Source organism: Elgaria multicarinata, chromosome 4 (assembly GCF_023053635.1).
Source record: "Elgaria multicarinata webbii isolate HBS135686 ecotype San Diego chromosome 4, rElgMul1.1.pri, whole genome shotgun sequence".
Lineage (NCBI taxonomy): Eukaryota > Metazoa > Chordata > Lepidosauria > Squamata > Anguidae > Elgaria > Elgaria multicarinata.
The window spans coordinates 106133382-106153778 of record NC_086174.1 but is presented as its reverse complement, the minus strand read 5'-3'; the positions used below and the strand labels follow the sequence as shown (position 1 = coordinate 106153778).

General features: G+C 42.1%; 1 protein-coding gene across 3 annotated transcripts in view; it reads left to right on the top strand.

Annotated features, from left to right (window-relative positions):
• Positions 1-20397, top strand: part of DOP1A (DOP1 leucine zipper like protein A) — a 63367-nt gene that overhangs the window by 11463 nt on the left and 31507 nt on the right. Inside the window, exons 4-15 of one of the 3 annotated variants that reach the window (XM_063124915.1) lie at positions 975-1145; positions 2075-2264; positions 3789-3887; positions 5115-5214; positions 8070-8179; positions 10045-10153; positions 12990-13110; positions 13400-13519; positions 14377-14491; positions 14975-15004; positions 16257-16487; positions 18643-19276. In XM_063124915.1, the coding sequence (XP_062980985.1) occupies positions 975-1145; positions 2075-2264; positions 3789-3887; positions 5115-5214; positions 8070-8179; positions 10045-10153; positions 12990-13110; positions 13400-13519; positions 14377-14491; positions 14975-15004; positions 16257-16487; positions 18643-19276 (2030 nt within the window). Of the gene's footprint in view, positions 1-974; positions 1146-2074; positions 2265-3788; positions 3888-5114; positions 5215-7932; positions 7969-8069; positions 8180-10044; positions 10154-12989; positions 13111-13399; positions 13520-14376; positions 14492-14974; positions 15005-16256; positions 16488-18642; positions 19277-20397 lie in introns of those variants that run through there. The other 2 variants (XM_063124916.1, XM_063124917.1) reach the window with 2 other exon arrangements.

Here is a 20397-nt window from a genome sequence, read left to right as displayed (position 1 = left end):
AAAATAGCTGCACAAACAGTAGTTTTACATCACCATTCTATAAAATTACTTCACCGTTGAGAGTTAGAAGAGAAGTCAGACTTCCATTGCATGATGTTCTTTTATAACACAGAAAGGATCAATAATATCAGTGACTATCTGGGGATATCCCATTTTGGGGGGTTATAAACCAGAAATAAGCATTTGTGTTAGCATCCTGGTCTAAGCCCAATGTCTGAATATTTTTATTTTGATATATGTATCTGGAAACAAGCAAAAATAAAAAAAATCTGATGAAAAAAATTAAACTTCCTTTTGTGTTCATCTGCAGTAGCCTTTTCCAGTATTAAATTAATTAGTTTTTGTTTCTAGTGGACAGATAGTGATGCTATATGATGATGATGATGATAGTATAAATCATAATAAAAGTCAAAGCCAGCAGAACTTGCCATGGCCATGGAGTTAATAATAGGGTATTAACTTATTTTGTAAATTAGTAACAATTTTGAATGACAGGAAAAAAATTGCCAAACAAATGCATGCACCAGGAAAATTCAGAGATGATTGTAGCTGGAAGTCTTTGACACCTCCTTTGCTGTTGGGCACAAGAATTAGTTACTGTGAGCAAAACTTTGCTCATGGAATGTTCCCACTGGAAGGAGAGAGGGAGATATTCACCAATTCCTCCTCCCTTGTAGCCTGCTGTGCGCCCCCCAAAAGCTGCTCTGGTGGGTTGTGGTATCCTCTGGAAAAGCATGAGAGATGCGTGGGGGCTGCCGTGGAAAGGGGGAATTGGTGGAAAAACTTCCTCACACTCTCCCTCCAGATGGTGCCTCCACTTGATCTCCATTTCTTCTGTGAATGGAAGGAGAGCTTTTGTTCATGGTAGGGCAAATCTGGAAACAGCTAGTTATCTCTATGTGGTGAAAATGATGTAGTCCAGTCTTACATAGTTGCCTTATCAGTCTTTCTATCTGTATTTTTTTTATATATAGTTCTGGCCTGTTTCCTCTTCTTGCCAATGCTGCCATGTCTGTCAAACCAGCATTGCTCAGCCTGTACGAAGTTTATTACCTTCCTTTGGGCAAAACCTTGAAACCAGGCCTGCAAGGCTTATTAACTGGCATACTTCCTGGCTTGGAAGAGGGGTCCGAGTACTATGAGAGGTAAGGCTATAGCTTAATGTAATATCACTGTTATAAAATCTTGTCTTCTGTATAATTTTCTAAACTGTTAATCTTAAGTGGTTGTGGTATGTTATATGGGAGCCAGCTGCTCCAAGAGGAAAAACTCAGAACCTGAATTGGTAACAGAAGCTTTCTGTGTGACCTTAAGCAGCTCTTCTAGAGTTCCAGGTTCTGTGTCAAAATTTGGGCTGGTTCAGAAGACACCTTAAACCCTGCTGTTAAGGCTTTTGGTTAAGCAGCAGGGTTGAAGGTGCCTTGTGCGATGCATTTTGCGAAACCCTGCTCACTCGCTAACCAGAGTCGGACCGTCTGCAACAGGGTTAGCAGCTCTAACCATGGTTTAAAGTGTTGTGTGCAACAGCACGGTTTGTGGCTAGTGCTAACCACAATTTCACTAACCAGAGAGCCTGAAGTGTCATCTGAACAGGCCCTTTATCTTCCTTCTGGTATCTTTGACCAAGGCCGTGTGTTTTCCATCTTCGTGTTTTAATTGGTGAAAGTCTGGCATACCCAATCAGTTTGCATGAGGCTAAGGGTGCTCCTTATTTATCCTTTATAACTTTATATCTTCCTGTTTGCAATAGAGTACAATCTTTATGCATAGCTCCAAGAGCCTAGGGCCTTTTCCAGTCTTTGGGTAGTTTCAGATCTAGCAATACAAATCAAAAGTCATTTTGCAGCTGTTTGGCTTTTCCTCAACGGATTTTTTTTTTTATGGAAAGACAAAAGATGGAAAAAGTGGTGAGAGCAAAGCAGAAGGGATGCAAGATGATTGCATCTGGACACCCGTGAAAATTTTTGAATGAGGCAGAATAAATACACAATAAAAGGCTTGTCTGCAAGTGTCTTAAGACTATCCTGTTACCTGGACTTCAGTTTTCATTTTACTGTTTTTGCTTGTGTCACAGAACTAACACTCTGCTGGAGAAGGTAGCTGCCGCAGTGGACCAATCAGCTTTCTACAGTGCTCTGTGGGGTAGTCTTCTCACTAGTCCTGCAGTTCGGTTGTCTGGAATTACTTATGTTCTCTCCCATCTGAACCGAAAGCTTTCTATGGAAGATCAGCTCTATATTATAGGCAGTGACATTGAACTGATGGTAAGAGACGCTAAAGCTTTATTTTTGTAATTGCCCAGCGCTAAATACTTGTCTTCATAACTTCTTGAAATAATTAATACATAAAGAACTTCATTCTGTGTATATCATAGCAACCACAAAATTGCAAAGTACTCATGTGTTAGATGTAAAAGCTGTATTGTTAAAAGACTGATATAAAGCTACATCCAGTGTTATGCAGCAGGACTTCCCTTGCTCACTTCTTCCCCACTCCACACACTTCCCAAAGTGTCCTTCAAAAGGTTCCCCCATCTCTCTGGAGCAGGTTTGTGGTGGAAGGAAATTTTCCATTCCACTTGCAGACACTCGTCATTGGATACAACGCATTAATTCTGAAAATACTTCAAAATATGGTAAATTTCTTGTTTGTCAGGCTAAATAAAACAGCACGCTTTAAAGTTAAGCACTTTAAAGTCTCTATGAATTCAGTAGGAGAATTAAACATTTCCCACGGAGATCAGTGGATTTAAGAACTTAACTTCGGCTGGATTTTTCCAATAAGTTTAGTCTGATGAGCCAAGTAATCCTTCCTACTTTTAAAGTAACTCAAACGTTTATGATATCAGCATGTAATAAATACATTTTCTGAAAGACTTAGAGTTAGATCCAAAAAGTACTTCCTGCAGACAGAAGGGCTCCTTCAGTCTGTACAAGGTTACTAATCCAGCAGAGGAATCTCACTGGTGGAATAGAAATGAGTCAATTTTTATTTATTCTCCCTCCAGTTACCACAAAAAATCTGCTCCAGAGGTTGGGTGGGACAGTGGGGAGGAGGTGCTGGGGCTGCAATGGAGAGGAATCGGTAAAGAAACACCCCCACCCATTTCTGTCAGTGTGGAGATCTGCTTGGGGAACACTGCGTCAGTGGACTACCCTATATGTTGTTGTTGAAAAAGGCATCTAACCTGGAATTATTTTTAATTTTTTTGCAATGTAGTTATTGCCATATGTATACACATGGAGTATAGGGTATGGTATGTGTATGTGTGGGGAAAATTGTTACATCACATATTCTGGTGTGTACTGTGTTAGATACCATGGCATTATAGGTTCTGAAGAGTATTTATACCTTCATGAGTTTCATCATTTTATTTCCATGATCGCCACATGTCTTTCTGTTCTTTTCATTTTAAACATTACTTTGTTATTTGGCCCAGTTCGAATCAGATGCTTCAGAGATCCATTCCTTTGATCTCTCTCCCACAAGTGATGGAGGAGCCCAAAAATGGCTTCCCTCCTGATATGCTTGATGTGCCTGCCTGTCCCCTCCAGCGCTACTGGACATCCATGTAGGGTGTACATGTGTAAGAGCCATGCCCAGATTGTGTGGAGGGAAGAAAGGCACAATCAACTTATCCCATCACGCATTGAGGGAAGATCATGGGACAGTATCCTCCAAACCTGACCACAGTTAAATGACGTTTGTGTACATCTGTGTAATTTTGTGTAACGTAAGCAAAGCGGCATGGCTGAGTATGACTGTTCTTAATGACCATTTTGTTTCAGGTAGAAGCAGTAAGCACTTCAGTGCAGGATTCCAGTGTATTAGTACAGAGGAGCACACTGGACCTGATACTTTTCTGTTTTCCATTCCACATGAGTCAGGTAAAAATCTACTGAAAGTATATTTAGTGAAACATCCTGCTGCACATATCCATGGCTGCAAACTTCAACTAAACTTTCTTAAGATTCCCCGAGACCTGTGTAGTATAGTCTAGGGTTAACATACTAATTCACCAGGCGCGGGGCTTTTATCTCAACAGATCTATATGGGGTCTGGAGAGTCTGCTACATATATGCAAAGGACTTCCATGTGCACAAAATGGGAAGAAGAAGAGAGCCCATTTTTCTTTCTAATGGCAGCCCCTCGTGCCTTAAGGCAAAGGTGGGCAACTTGTGGCCCTCCAGATGTTTTGGCCTACAGCCCTAGTCAGCATAGCCAGTGTTGAAGGATGATTGGAGTTGCAGATCATAACATCTGTAGGGCCGCAAGTTGCCCACCCGTGCCTTAAGGAATGCTGCTCTGGAAGTTCCCCTGACTTTGGGCGGTGGCTTTTTGGAACACATCAGAGGCTGCCCTTGGAAAGGAGACACCAAAAAATGTGTGTGTGTGTGTGTGTGTGTGTGTGTGAGAGAGAGAGAGAGAGAGAGAGAGAGAGAGAGAGAGAGAGAGAGATTCTTTTGATCCTGACCCTGATGCTATTTAATCATGCTTCCCAGTCTTCAAATGATAAAGCTGTTGTTCTTTTGGTTGAAAATGTAATAAATGATCCTGGAAATTCCGAAAGTCATTTTAGTTGTCCTGAAAACAACTCGAGATCTTGATCGAGAGCTTGCATGCATTGAAATGTGTGTGTGAAAGGTGTGAAAACGCAGATTGAAATGGATGGAGAAGATCTTGTGGGTAAAGGACCTCCATAGGTGCATCAGAGCTCCATAGGTGCATCAGAGCACCAGTTAACGTCAGCAGATGATACTCAAATATTTAAATTTGCTTTAAAAGTGGGTATAAAGGAGAAAACGTTAAGTCTTTGGCCCCTGGTGATTAATCAGGGATTTCTTCCAGTATGTTCTTCACCAAATTAAATTGCCAATAAAAAGGTGAAGATGTGGTCTTTATCTGCCGATGCCTGCAGAGACACAAGCCCCTTCAGTGGGGGAGAGTGATAATAATAGAAGTCCTTTATTTTTGTTAGGCTCCTGATCTCAGCCTGTATGGATTCTGAGGTACTGGGAAGCAAATTAAAATCTCTTTTTTCTCCCTATTCAACCACCCCTTGAATGTGACACCTGTTGCTGTTTGTTGTTTAAATGTAACATTCCCAATTTTAGGCAACACGCCCAGACATGGTCAGAATTCTGTCAGCATCTCTTCATGTAGTTCTGCGCAGAGATATGTCACTCAATAGAAGGCTTTATGCCTGGCTTCTAGGTAGGTGCAGGATTTATTATACATTACGTATTTGAATTTTATATTCCTCTTTTCAGTTTGCAAGAATCTTTAAAGCAGGAAACAGTTTAAAAAGAAAGTCTAGAAATGCAGTTTAACATATCAATGGTTTTTAAAATAATAAGAAAAACCGAATCAGTAGCTGTTCACCACCAGCAAAGTAAAATAAAACGCAGGCCAAATAAACCCGTATTATATTAGAGAAGAAAATTTGGTTTTGGGGGGGACTGCTGTTCTTCCTCTTGGAGTTTGTCCTTTGTGGTCTTGCAAGGTCCTCTGCTCTCCCCCATTATTTTCAACATGAAACTGCTTGGAGACATTGTCTGAAGGTTTGGGATGAGGTTGCATTAGTCTCTTTGAGTTTATTTCTCCTTGTCAAGCTCAGCCCAGATAAAATGGTGGGATTTAGTTGATTTAGTTTTGGTTTTCCTGTTCAGGCTGGGGCCATCATTCTCTCCCCAGAGAGTTTAAGTGTTGTTTGGGGATGAGATGCTGCTTCTGGACTTGCCATTGCTTCTGAACAGGGGTTAAAGCCGGACGCACCATTTTCCAACTCAGGCTGGCTCGCCAGCTGCAACTTACACCTACCAAAAGGCAACCTGCTAATGTGATCACATTTGTTGGTATTCCCAAGGCTGGACAGTTACAATCCACTCTTATCAGGTGCTTCCTTTGAAATGTGCCTGGCACCTTCAGTTAGTTCAAAGCACAGCTATCCATCTAATTACAGGACTGGCCCGAAGGGAGCATATTATATCCAAACTGAAACAGCGGCATTAGACCTTAGCCGGTTTCCAATCACAATTCAAAATGCTGGTTTCAACCTTTAAAGCACCAGGCTTCGGTCTGCATTACCTATGGACGGTATCCAATAGGGGCTTTGTACACGTGGCCAGCTCTGCCGGTTGCAATCCATGCACGGCCACTACCGCTTGCGGCCATGATGTAGCTCTGCAGTTCACACCCCTTCCAGAAATGAATGTTTCCACTTGTTTCGGGGATTGACCTCAGAAGCCCTGCATCGCTGCTGCAAGCAATGGCAGCCGTGTGCACAAGCCCTCTGCTGGGTACTGCCCTAAGAGAACAACTTCTTCCCTCCTCATGCATGAATCTCTTCAAAAGAGGCCTTGCTCCCAGTTCCCTCCCCTGTCTAAGATCACATCAGACGAGGACCAAGGAGCACAAGCTCGCGTCCTGCCTCTGGGCTTCCCATGGGCATGTGGTTGATTGCTGTGGGAGCAGAATACTGACTAGGTAGGCCTTTGGTCTGAACAAGTGGGGCTCTCCTTGGCAGCCTTCCTATGGTATTTCCTCCTTGAGGAAGCCCAGCCAGTTCTCTCCTCACCATTTGGAAGACTGTTTTATTTCAGCAGGCAAAAGGTGAGGCAGGTGGCCATTTCATGGAACTTTGCTTCTGTTGTTTTTCTCCTCTAATGTTTGGTTGTTCTGTGATTTCAGTAGCTGTGTTGGAATGGTTTTTCTATTTGGTGATTGTTTATGCATTACCTTTAATGCTTGTAAGATGCCCTGTGGGCTCTTTATAAAGCCATGTGGAGGGATATAAATAATAAATAAATTTTCCATTTATACTACCCTGTTCAAGGTGCATAACCTTTGGACTAAAGCAATTGTGTAGGATTTCTGGCCCTTGGACCAAATCCAGCCCACCTGGTGGAAGGTCCACCCCCAAGGATTTCTCAGATCCCTATACTCCCTTCCCCCAGCCCACGCCCTTTACCCCAGTTGTGTTTCTTGGGTGTTTTCCCTGCTTTTGCACAGTTTTTCACATTCTTATAGGTTGAAGCCAGTACGAGGTTTAGGCTAAAATATGCTGGTATTTTTAGCTCTGTTCTTTTTTGCCTTCACTCCCACTTATCACTGTACTGAGGCCTCTGAGAGCTTCCCCAAAACATAGAGTAATTTAGCCCTGGGGCTGAAAGTTGTTCAATATCCATAGTCTAACACAACTCTATGACATAGTATGCACATTGGGGGCAGAGGATAAGGTCCATGTATCATCCAGCCTTAAATTGGATAATGTCACAGCAAACGCTCCTCCCAAAATGGCCACGTTAGCGCTACATAGCACCAAACGGGCCAAATTTAGCTTGTTCTGAAGCTAAATTTGACCCATATAGCACCCTGTAGTGTTATATGTGTTAGGACTGCAGCCTGAGACTGAACTGGGAAGCAGGACCTTCGCATTTCAAATCTCACCCTAGCTGTGAATGTATTTAAGTAGCTTAAGGGTGCAATCCTATGCATGTGTAGACAGAAAAAAGCCCTGCAACTCCCTACAATGTCTGGCTGGGGAATACTGGGAGTTGTAGGAGTTTTTTCTGTCTAAATATGCATAGGATTGCACCCTCAGGCAAGCTAACATTCACTGATTCAGCTCTCCATATTGACCTACCTTTCAGGGTTATTGTAAGGGCTAGGACAGGATAATGGATGTGAAGCACTTTACTCAAAAGTGCTATACATGTCAAGCCGTTGTCGTTGCTGCTGCTGCTGCTGTTAATATTATAGTATTATTTCAATCTTAATTCTTGTGAAGTCTACATTATTAATTTTCCTGGGAAGAATTAAGTGCAGTGTTCATTATCCAGAATGTCAGGAATCTCTATAGAAGTGAAACCAGCCTGATGTTTTGCTCTTAATGCAACTAGTTGCCTTTTATTAAATTGAATTTAAAATGGTCTTTCCTCTTGCCAACAATATTTGGACGGCAAAATGGTAAGTTATCAGAACTAAGCTGCTGTTCTCTCTGTTTGTTGTTCTCTGCCTGTTTACATAAGCATTGTATTAATTTGCCATTTTGTTTTCTTTGCTTGAAGGTTTTGATAACAATGGTGCCATTATAGGGCCTAGAAGCACAAGACATAGCAATCCTGAAGAACATGCTACATACTATTTCAATACGTTCTCTAAGGAAATGCTAGTTCAGGTAGTCATGCTTTTAATACATTTGGGTGATGTGGCAGAGGGTGGGGAATATGTGTAGCATCAGAACTTGCTCTTATGCTTTTCCATAGGGGCAATATGTAGCCATTCCACTGTATTGCAAAGTGGGCTGGCCTTTGAAGCAAATGATACTGCTGCTCCTGCTGGCTGTTTTTCATGCAACCTGTAGTAGTAATATTGGGCCAAGCCAAACCCAGCCCTTCAGTAATGTATTTTGACCCATAAAGAGCCCTTACACCCACTCCATTTTTGCATCTGAAAGCAGGCAGAACAACCATGAGGGTTATCGAGCTCCCTGGTAGATTATCATCCATGGCTGGTGAGTTGCATTCAGCTTGGTAGACCTTGTTCAAGCTCACTGTAGGAATTCCTGCTTGTGACAAACCTACCGTCTGATGCGCTGGCTGCAATTTTGTAGGCTACTGTTTTTCACCCATATTGAAAGGTGTTTTATGTTGTGCTTTAGGGTGGATTCCTGCATTGAGCAGGGGGTTGGACTTGATGGCCTTATAGGCCCCTTCCAACTCTACTATTCTATGATTCTACGAAATTCAAGGAGACTACAAATTTGCACATCACAGAGATTTTCAGTCAAGAAAATAATACCATTTTTGGACATAGGCAAGTTGGTTGATTGTGCAAAACCTGAAGGTCTCTCCTGTGTGTTCTTCAAGTCTTTCCCCAAAGAACAGTGTTATTAGATAACAATATTTACAACAGGGGTGGGGAACATCTGGCTCTCCTAATGTTATTGGGCTGCAAGTCCCATCAGCCCTCACCAGCATAGCCAGTGGTGAGGGATGATGTGAGTTGTATCTGCACAACGTCTGGAAGACCACATGTTCCTCACCTGTTTTACATGCCAGAAATCATAATTCAAAGCAACTTCCTCTTGAAATAAGACTTTCAATGTACCCTCTTTTCTCCCTTCTTCCAATATTTATTTTCTTCATTAGGATTTTAGCTCCTATGTTTGTATTAAACTAACTGACCTTTAAAACAAGTGTTGGGGTGGGGACTTAACTTGTGCTTAGAATTTAACTTGTTTTCTTGAATGGTGAGGGAAATGTTTAAATAAAGGATGTTCAAATTACATCATGGAAGCAGTACACACCTTACGCCTACATTTTCTATATGAAGCATCTTCCTAGGCCCATAACTGTGGCCTTAATTGTCCTAAGTTGCCCCATGGCATACTCTAGAGATCCACTTGACAGAAGATCATGAGATCTTTCATTCCTTCCATGAATGGAAGGTTTCCTTCCGCAAACAGAATGGACTGAGGTCCAGCAGAGGATGGAGGGGGAGGTGATTTTTGCTGCTTTCCCTTCTCACACTATTCTAGAGGGTCCCCCAACCATCCTGCAACCTTTCAATGGCCCTGGAGCACAAAAAGGAAGAAGAGATCCACAAAAATTGCCTCCCCATTCCTCTAGCAGGAGTGCCCCATGAGTGGATTTCTGCCCACAGGAACTTTGGATCCAACTCTTTGTCCTTACAAGCTTAGCAAGTGTCAGTATTTTGCATGCAGGATGGCTGGTCTATAGACTTGTTACTTGTCATGACCAGCTAACCCAGTAGAGTTTGCTGTACTATCCTTTACTCAATATATTAACGGAAGCAGAAAGTTGGCTCTCTACTACCAACATTACTACTATCTACCAGCAACATAATCTCAAGGCATGGGCCAGGAGATCACAGGTAAGGCGCTAAGTGTAGCACTCCAGGCTTTGTCTGTAGACATGGGTTTCACCGCTGTGAGTGTTGGTTTTTTTAATTTGCTCTCTGTTCACTTAGCCTATATTCCCTCTGTCATACTTGTTGATTCTAAAGTGTCCTCTTTTGCAGGCAATGGTGGGAATTTTGCAAATCAATGTGCACGGAGAGGAGAGCACATTGATGCAGGATCTAAAGCCTTTTCGGATTCTTATCAGTTTACTGGACAAACCTGAGCTAGGTAGCTATATCAATGTCCTTAGGTGCCAGTGTGTCATGCATGTTTGTATGTATATGTGATAGATTCTTGTTGCGTAAGAAATAGTCTGGATAGTGCTGAGCGTGTGTAAAACAGCAGCAACAATCCAGACATTCTGAATTACATATGCGATCAAAAGAGATGCAGTGTCAATAAATAGTAGCCTTGAACCATCTTGTTTTCATTTTGCTGTTCTCACCAAGCAAATTACTATGATGAAGCATGCACAGGAGCCTCTGTGACCAGACGATGGGTTAGAGCAGGGCTGCAGAATCTCAGTCCCAGGGGCCAAATCCAGCCCTTGGCAGGGCAGGGGGGGGGTTCCCAATCCGGCCTTCTGGGGTTCCTCCAAAGCCCCAGCCCCCTTTCCCCAACCATCAATGGTTGAGTAGTTTCCTGGCCTTTAGGCAGTTTCCCTCCATCCGAAAAGGCTGAAATGACTCTCCCAAGGCTCGGTTACTGTCAGCAAGTGCTTTAAGCTTTTAAGCTGCAGTATGCTGATACGTTTCCACCCCCACCACCTCTTTTGCCGTCAGCCTCATCCAGCCTGAGAGCTTCTCCGACATGGAATCTGGCCTTCGAAGTGAAAGAGATTCTGTATCCCTGGGTTAGGGTCTTGCAGCCATGCCCCACTTGCCCGCCACCCCATTACCAAAGAGTTTGGTGATGTAATGTGACATTAGCACTGAAGTGGCATCAGAGGTGCCAGGGAGGGTTAACAACTGAACTAACCCCCCACCCCCCTCCTATGGAATTCCCTTCCTCTGGAGGTCAGGCAGGTACCATCTTTGTATTCCTTTCGGCGCCTCCTGAAAACGTTGTTGTTCCATGAAGCCTTCCCTTGATGACCAGCCACGGTTTACTTTGCATTTTGCTTTTTTGCTTTTTTAAAAAATATTTTAATGTGTTTTTATTCTGTTTTTATTTTGTTTTATCTTGTACATTGCTCTGAAATTTTGAATGGGAAGCAGTATATAAATATTGTAAGTAAATAAATAAATGAACTAGTACAACCTTGCAGAATATAACAGCTTCCTAGCATCACAGGGGTGCCACTGCAGTGTTGCTGGTAGAAATGTCAGTGGCCATCTTTGGGGGTCAGGGTGCAAGTCAAAAATCACATAATGTAGGTAAAACAAGGAAAACGGCCACCAGGAATCAATTGAATCATATTTTGAAAGAAAAAAATATCCGTATTTTTATTTGTATAAGGGCTTCATCCCTTTCAATTGCCATTGAAAGGTAAGCTGTGCAAACGTTTTAAGACAACAAGCTTGCCATGATGCTTTCTAGATTAAGATCGCAGCCTAAATCTTTCATGGCCGTGTGCACGCATTAAGGTTTAATGAAATCAATACAGCCCCAGGAATCATGTTAGCATGTTGCACTGGCGCAACCAAGGGATCTTGTTCCTCCTGAGGTTAGTGGCAGCAATGTTCTCTTTCCTGTTCTGTTTTCAGAGCTCCAGAACATATAGCGTAACAGTGTATGCACTCTTTTACTCAATTGACAAGTTCCATGGTTTTAGTAGTGTAAATGCACAATTGTTTACCTAGATTACATGCAGTTAAACATGTTGCAGTTGTGTCTAAAAGCCTTTCCAGATGCTAGGTTGGAATCCAGTCTTAGTCAAGTTTAGAGTACATCGATTGAAATCAGTGGGATTTAAGTTAGTCGTCATTAACTTAATTTCCACTTATTTCAAAAGGTTTGCTCTAAGTATATCCAGCCCAATAAACATTTTATGGAATAAATGCAGAGTTGTTAATCGTGTTTTATTGAAGAGAGGGGTTCTTAGGGAATTTTCTTCTAGTTAGCACACCTTCCTGTTGTGAAGGCATTTCCCCAGCACTCTAACCACCATTTTCTACCATTGGGAAAGTGCAGCTCTTCCCCCCCACTCCTCCAGCAAATATTTTGTGATTGTAAGGTCGAATGTGGCTGTGAAATTGTTAAGAGGAAGCTTCCAAGCTTGTCATTTAGTTGTGAAGAACAACACAACTCCCACAACTGTCTCTGACATCCTGTAGTTAACTTTTAAACTTTCTATTTAAAAAGAAGCTGCATAAATTGAACATTGGACTGGCACAATACGGAAGGGTTTGTCAAGCCATTTAGCAAACAAAGACCTCCCCCCTCCTAAAAAAAGTGGCAAACACAAAGAGGGTTGCTCCTTCCCCTACAGCGGAGGGAGGGAACATGTGGCACTCTATATGTGGGTGGACTGCAGATCCCTTCAGCCCTAGCCAAGCTAGCCAATATGAGGGATGCTGGGAGTTGTGGTCCAACAACATCCCATCATCCCTTCCCACTGGAGGGTAGGATATAGTATTCTCCATCCACACAGTGAAGTGCCATAACTGTTTGCATATAACATGAAACAGCTTCTGCTTGTTATATATTGTGTTACGTTTTGTGAAGTCTTTATGCCAGGCTAAGTTATTCCCTACCACCACTGTCTCCCTTGGCAACTTCCTGATTCCTTCTATCCCGTCCCATCCCACTTGCGATAGGATATAATATTGGTACTGGATTGGGGCTAGTACAGTGCTAAGAAAGAGACTCTCAAATACTTTTATCTTACATTATGAGCTCTGACAGTAATCATGCATGTCAAAATTTAGCTTTGGATGAACGAATCTCTGCAAAAGTTCTGGAAATCAGTAGCTTTTAAATAGCCAAAGGTAATAAGAATGCAAGAAAAATATGTGTACTTTATCTAATTGTACCTTTGGATTAAACTGTAGGTATAATGAGTTGGGACCACTTCAGATAATAACCAATGAATAATTGCAGTTCCTTCTCTTGTTCCTTTTAGGACCTGTAATATTAGAGGATGTATTGATTGAAGTATTTAGGACATTATACACACAGTGCAAAGCAGAGCTGGATCTTCAGGTGGACTCCTCCTTCAGCAAGGACCATGCACAGCTAAGCAGGTGATTATACAGAAAGCAAAAGAGAAATTGCAGCCTGTAGCTTGGATTCAAAGGATGATTTGCTAGTCCCATGGACCCAAGCCTGTTATAAACTTGTGTTTCTTGAACAGCAAGCTTCCATGCTGATTGGCAAAAGAATTTAGAAAATAATGGGAAATTGCAAAATCAATTTAAGTGTGGTAACAAAGGGGGAAATTGCTGGGAAGAAAATCGAGAAATGGGTTTGTAATAAGACTGCAAATCGATCTATATTTCTAAATTAAATACTGCTATTACATTTTGCTTTCAGCAAATTGAGGGAAAACAAGAAAACAGCAGAGCTGATTAAAACCGCCAATCTTCTGTTTAATTCCTTTGAGCCTTATTATATGTGGGATTACATTGCACGTTGGTTTGAAGAATGTTGTAGGTAAGTTATACTTCACTGAAGGTGATTTACATATTACTATATCCTTTTGGAGGAACATAAAAGTCTTGATCCACTTCTGATTTTGGTGAAATGTTGTATAATTCTAGGTTTTCATAGTTGGTAGCAATCTTTTAGAAAGTACACAGGGGGCGTTGCTTTACTCCTGGAGCTAGTTCATACATGCATGTACATCGTGTGATTATTCAGTGCTTGATAACTTGCAACTGAAAGTGTGACTCCAGTGAAAAGCACTGGTTTGAGGACACGAGAGGTGATAAAAAAATCTGTCTGTTGTGGTTAGTCTGTAATGGGATGCTATAGGGTTGGATCCAGAGTTCCTGTGATAGGAACTCTGCTCTCGGGAGGAAGTGGATTCCTCCTTTCCCATCCTGCCCCCGAAAGCTTCTCTGAAGGGTTAAGGGAGTTTCAGGGGAAAGGGCAAATCAATGAAAATCATCCCCTTTCTTGCTCCATTGGGAGCCTCCACTGCATCAGTCCCACCCGTGAATGTAAGCAAACCTTACGTTTACATATGGGGCACTTTTGGATCCAGCCCATAATGACTGACTGCTTCTTTTTCACCAGTTGCTCAATTGCAGCCTAACCTTTGGGCAAATATAATGTAATAGCAGTTGAAGGAAACCTGGATCCATTCATTTCCTTGATCCTTTAGATCCTAATTTGCAACGCTTTAAAACAATATCTGTAGAGTACCATAACGGCAATTGAAATGCACCTTCGTTACTTCCACCGGTGGGTTTTTGTGTTTTTTTAGGAAATACTATTACATTACACAGCCTCTTTATATTTGCTAGTTACTCTGCTACCAACAAATAAACTGTGCTTTGAATTTCTAGGAGATCCCTGCATGCCCGACTACAGACTGTGCCGGGAGGTGGTAGTGAGCCCGCTGAGCGCCCCCTGACCAGTTTCTGCCTGCTAGTTGATTTTTTGTTGGATATAGTATCTTTGGTAAGATTCCCTTTGCTCATTGATAACAAGAATACAGAGCTTGTTCTCTTACTGCTACCTCCTCTATTGTTTTAGAAAATAGATACTGTACAAGGTGGGGTGGAGGAGATTAATTTTTGTCTTTAGCCCTATTAGATGTAACTGGGTAGGCATTGCTTCAAAAAGCAACAGGACAGGGTCAACGTTAATAGAATCAGGTTTTATCACACTGAGTTTATTTTTTTATTAGGATGCAGGATCCGTCTCATTTCTTTGTCATTGGAACTTATTGCCACCTCTCCCTCTTTCCTATTATTCTAATGGTTGACGGTAGAACGTATTGCAATATGGTTTTGTTAAAATGATTAGATAACAGTAGTTCTTTATGCATGTCACAACAGTATGTTCTACAAACACTGTATCCTAACTGAAGTCTCTTGGAAATGCTTTTCCTCAGTCTTATCTGTCTTTTATCTTCAAATTCTTTGCTTTCTCATTTTAAAGCCTACTAGAAGTATGAGAGTGCTTTGTCAGGTATGACATTCAGACTATTTTCCCCTTTTACTTAAAAGTGATCCTTTTACACATTTCTGGCAATATACATTTCGGTAAAATTAGAAGTGAGAAATCATGAATACTTCATTAGCTCATGCATTATTCTGGCATTATCTGTTTGTGGTACTAGACTCTTTCCGCATGATCATTTTTTTAATGCAATAAACGCATATTTGTTTCTCATTTTCAGTGCACAGCAAACACATCAGGTTGTGCTTCTTTTGTAAATATATCACATTTTCCAAGTGATGAAGTCACAGTGTTCTGATTTTGGGGAAATGCAGTTCCTTAGATGGCATCTGGGAAACCTCTCTTCCCCAGATAATGCTTTCATTGCTCTTTAGGTAGCTTTGTGGGTCTGGCACTGGTGAGAAAACCCTATAGCCATCACTCCTGAAATGCTTTAAATATTGTGCTGGTTCATCTCTTGTGATGGAATTCACATACAACTGGTTTGCCTGTAAACGTGTACACACACACACACAATTTCTGTATTTAGCAAATAGCAGCACTGTTATCTCTACCCATCCCCACAGGCATTATCTCCCCATAGCATGACTGCATATTGTGACTGGGGCTGCAATCCTATACCCACTTGCCTGGGAATAAGCCCCATTGAATTTAGTGGGACCGACTTCAGAATAACTGTGCATAAGATTACACTGTGAATGAGCTAAATTATCAGGATTTATTATTATGAAAACAAGTTTATACTGGGTGGGATTCAAAGAAACCCTGGAAGAAGGACATGGATGGAAGGTGACTTCCCCCCCCCCCTGCTCTCCTAGCAGACTCCCAAACCCTCCCACCTCCAAAAAGCCTTTCCTAAGAGTTGAGAAATTCCCCTGAATGGAGTGGGCTGCTGTGCATGGAACTGAGGGAGAAGCGGGGAGAACGACCCCCAAAACCAGGTGGAGGTTTCATCTGTGAGTAGAGCTTCTGCTCACAGAAGGTACCTCAGCCTGGTTTTTGTTATCTCCCGCTGCCTCAGTTCCCCGTGTCATAGCCCACCCCATTCAGCAGGCCCTCCCTCAGCCCTTCACGGAGGCTGTTAAGCAGAGGAAAGAGGTGGGAGAGCCCACCTTTCGTCCACTCCATTCCACCAGTGTTTATGTGTTTAAAAGCTTTCTTAAATAAACCATTGTTGGAATTTAGTTATGAATGGAACTATGTCAAAGTCGTAGCTACAATCCATTGATATGAGTGCCTTTTACATATCTGTTTTTACTAGGAGACCTATATTGAAATACAAACGGAACATCTGCCACAGCTGTTACTCAGGATGATCTCTGCACTGACGAGCCACCTCCAGACTTTACACTTGTCTGAGCTAACAGATTCCTTGAAACTCTGCTCCAAGATTCTTAGCAAGGTTCAACCCCCTCTCTTGTCCGCTGGTACTGATGGTGCTTTGCAGCTTCCAAGTAGGCACAGCACTGTCCTGGAGTGGGAAGATAAAAAGGTAATCCAGCAACGGGCCTTCTTTTGGATTTTTTTTTTAAAAATTATTGCTATGAGCTGAATCCTCTTTCTATTGCTTAAAACTCTGTGACATTTGTTGCCATACTGCAAGAATAGACAGATTGCTCCACATGAACCCTTTTGCAGCTTGCAGACTTTATACTATAAAAGATAGGCTGCAATCTGTAGGACTTATTTCGGTCTTAAACGTGCATAAGATTATGCTCTTAGTATGTGCCTCAGGAACACTCAACAGCTTAAATAGCTGGGACTCTGCAGGTATGTTTTCTATTCCCTAGAAATGGAAGGGAGCTAGCTTTATGGACAATCAAAGAATACATCATCTCCTTGAAGCTAAAAATGGGCCAGTTTGCATGATTGCCACTGTGGTTAACGATCCACAGTGGTTTATTGACCATGCTGCACATGCCAGGCATGTGGCAGCCTGATTTGCTTCATTATTCTCACCAGCGTGACGTACCATGTTGTCTGAACCTGGTGAGGATGGGTTGCTACCTTGGGTTCTGGTTGGCTGTTAATCAGAGCAACAACCCACACTCATCAGCTTTGGGTAGCATGGTAATCTCATTGGCGAGGCTGATTAAACAAATCATGTGACCATTTAATGTGGGTTGAGGGTTTTTAATGGAAATGGTTTTATTGTAAAGCGACACGATGCCAGAAATGGCGAGGTGGCGCTATAAAAATGTTTCTAAATAGAAAATCAAACCAGTTCTCACACCATGGCTAACAAGCCACTGTGACTTGTTAACTTTGCTGGCCATCATGTGAACCCAGTCATTGGAACTCTGTTATTAGTAACCTAAACATTTCTGGGGCCAATTTGGAACGACTCGTTCTTTCATGTAAATTTTTATTGGCCTGGGACCAAGTTACCTTAAGAATTGCTTCCTGGTGTATTTTGCCATTTGTACACCTACATCAACATCAGAGATCCTGCTCCATGTTCCGAAACCATTATTGAGTCAGCATGTTGGGACAAATGATGGGGCTGTCTTGATCATGGCACTTTTGTTTGGAATTCCATTTCGCCCATCACTGCTTACTTTTTATCATCACTTTTTCGAATGGCTTTTGGTGATGGTGCTTGTATGCTGATTGCTGCTTATAAATTTCTGTTGCTGTTGCTGTGGCTTTGTGATCGACTTTGTTTTGTGAAATTTACTCCTCTTCCTTAATTTTTAATATCTATTATTATCCTTTTAATTGCTTGTTATTATCCATTGCTTGAGTTTTCTTGTAAAAGAAAGGCAGGGTGTGGTGTTGTGGCAGGGAACTGCAATTTGAGCTCTGTGACTGGGCTAGTGTTAGGGGCTAGGAATACAATAGGGGCAGAGCAGAAAGCTAGGCTCAGCTATCCAAAGTGATGTTACCCGTGACTCATGGCCATGTATTTTGAGGTGTTGAGAACTTGTGCATTGCCATTTTATTACATTAGTGGCCTTACCGACAAAACGTCCCTGAAAAATCAAGTGCTATAGAATGCAAATAAAGTGAAAAAATTTGAAGAGATAATCATACTCATATATTGGTAGTGAATGGAATTGGGTGGACATACTCATTTTTATTCTATAGTCAAATTGGCTTTTAGAGTTAACATTATATGCCATCTGAATGCATTCAATGAAACTGTAATACCTCATTAGTGATGTTAATCCAGAGTTAGAGATACTTAGGCCTTAGCTAGATCTAAGGTTTATCCCGGGGTCGTCCCTGCCTGCTCCCAGGATATCCTGTGTGTCACTTACATGAACAGGGATGACCCTGGGACGATCCCAGGATAAACCCTTAGGTCTAGCTAAGGCCAAAGTGTAGACCTACCGAAATGGGACTTAAGTCCCATTGATTTTCAGTGGGTCTGCTCTGTCTGGATCCAACCCATAGTATGTTTGAAGGAGTTTCTCCACCATGTTTTATGCAAGCCTGTTATCCAAGGAATCCATCGTGTTACATGGGTTGTGTTCAAATTCAAGTTCCATGAGGATCCCTTTAAACAGTGATGTAAAAAAAAAATGACCATGTGTTGCGAAAACTGGTTTTCTGAATCTGTCCGTAGACTATAAGCGAAAGACAAATGCAGTAAGATGTGTGGCTGGTTATTCATTCTTGCTGGTTTGTTTCTCCCTCTCAATTAGATGCCACTCGTTTCTGTAGAAAATCCCAATGATCTGTTTGAAGATGGTGAAAATCCTCCAAGCAGCCGGTCATCCGAAAGTGGCTTTACTGAGTTTGTGCAGTACCAGGCAGATACAACCGATGACATTGACAGGATGTTGAGTGGAGGTCCTGGAACATCTGGCACCACCATTATAGGCAGTGGCTCCTCCGAGACTGAGACAGCCTCCACCGTGGGTTCAGAGGAAACCGTTGTGCAGCCTTTGTCCAAGATGACCCAGGGGACAGGATCTCGGAGTGGAAAGACGATGACACTTCAAAAGACTGCAATGCAGTGCTGTTTGGAGTACGTCCAACAGTTTTTAACCAGATTTATCAACCTGTACATCATTCCAAGCAATTCCTTGCCTCGGCCTTTGGCAGCCGAGTTCCCGGAGGACCTTGCTAGAGGGAAAGGAGAAGCTGCACAGTGCACAAGGGAGTCACAAGGAGATGCAGCTAAAGGGAAGAAAACAGCCAAGAAGACAACGCCAAAAGAATACCTCTCTGCCTTTATTGCTGCATGCCAGCTCTTTCTTGAATGTTCAAGTTTTCCAGTTTACATTGCAGAGGGAAACCATACCTCAGAAATACATGCTGAGAAGTCAGATGTTGGTGAGTAGGATGCTACATTTTTACCCCTCCCCTGCTAAATCTTCTTTCAGATTTGACTTTAAAACAGTATTTTTTGTAATGCAACAACAACAAAGGCTTTTACTACATTTCCTTTTTATTTTCCTATTCTTTTATGTGAGCACAAACCCATTTCTTTTTTTCTCTTGAAATCTTTCAGAAGTTAGAATGTTTCCTAGTAAAAGGGTTTGATGGGATATGTGCTGGGGTTTAAACTGCCAGAAGAGATTTTGCTACAGACGTCTGCATTTAGCACCTCACATATAGTCCATCAATATGACATCGGGTTGCATCAAATGTACACCAGTATGTTTTTAGTGTAATTTTAGGTCATTCTGACACATCTTGTGACATCTGCTGAAATGCATTTACTGTTTAGGTAATAAGCCCCTGTCCTGAGCACTTAATATCTATAATAACATTAATATTTCTGTTGATGTACACTAAGCATGGGATCTTAGACCTTTCATGGGGATGGGGTGGGAGATAGCAGTACCATGAGTCTATTACTCGCAAAGGACAAGCATTCATTTTTTCTGGAGCTTTTGATACGTTCGTGTTCCAAAGCCTCCTTCTAGGCTCTTAATAACTAGCTGTAGTTTCTTTTCCAAAGCTCCTCATCATATGTACCATCCAAATTCTTTTCTCAAGACCTCATCCCATAGGGGCCGCCTCTGAATCACTTCTGTTTTCTGTCTGCATGGGGTTACTGGCCTGTGTCCTCAATAACCGGTTTGAGGTTCCCTCTCTATGTCCAGTTGACCTAACACATACATGTGCAAGAGGCACCACTCATGTGCACCACCCGTGCCCACAACTTTCTCATGTGGACCAGCCTTGCCCTCTAAGTCACCAACCTCCCTGTGTTGATTGGGGGGTGGGGTTGCAGGGAGCTTTTACTCGCCTTCAAGCAAGGAGGTTGAGCACACTGGGAGCATGGCTGGTGTGTGTGGCCCCATCCATCTTATATGTGTTGGTGTACCTTATTCAGGTTCAACACCAGAATACGGCTATTGTTTCTTGTCATGTTCCCTTGAGATAGGATACATTATGAAACTAGAACCTGTTCGCAGCTATTTTAGATATGCTCAAGTGGCTGGGCA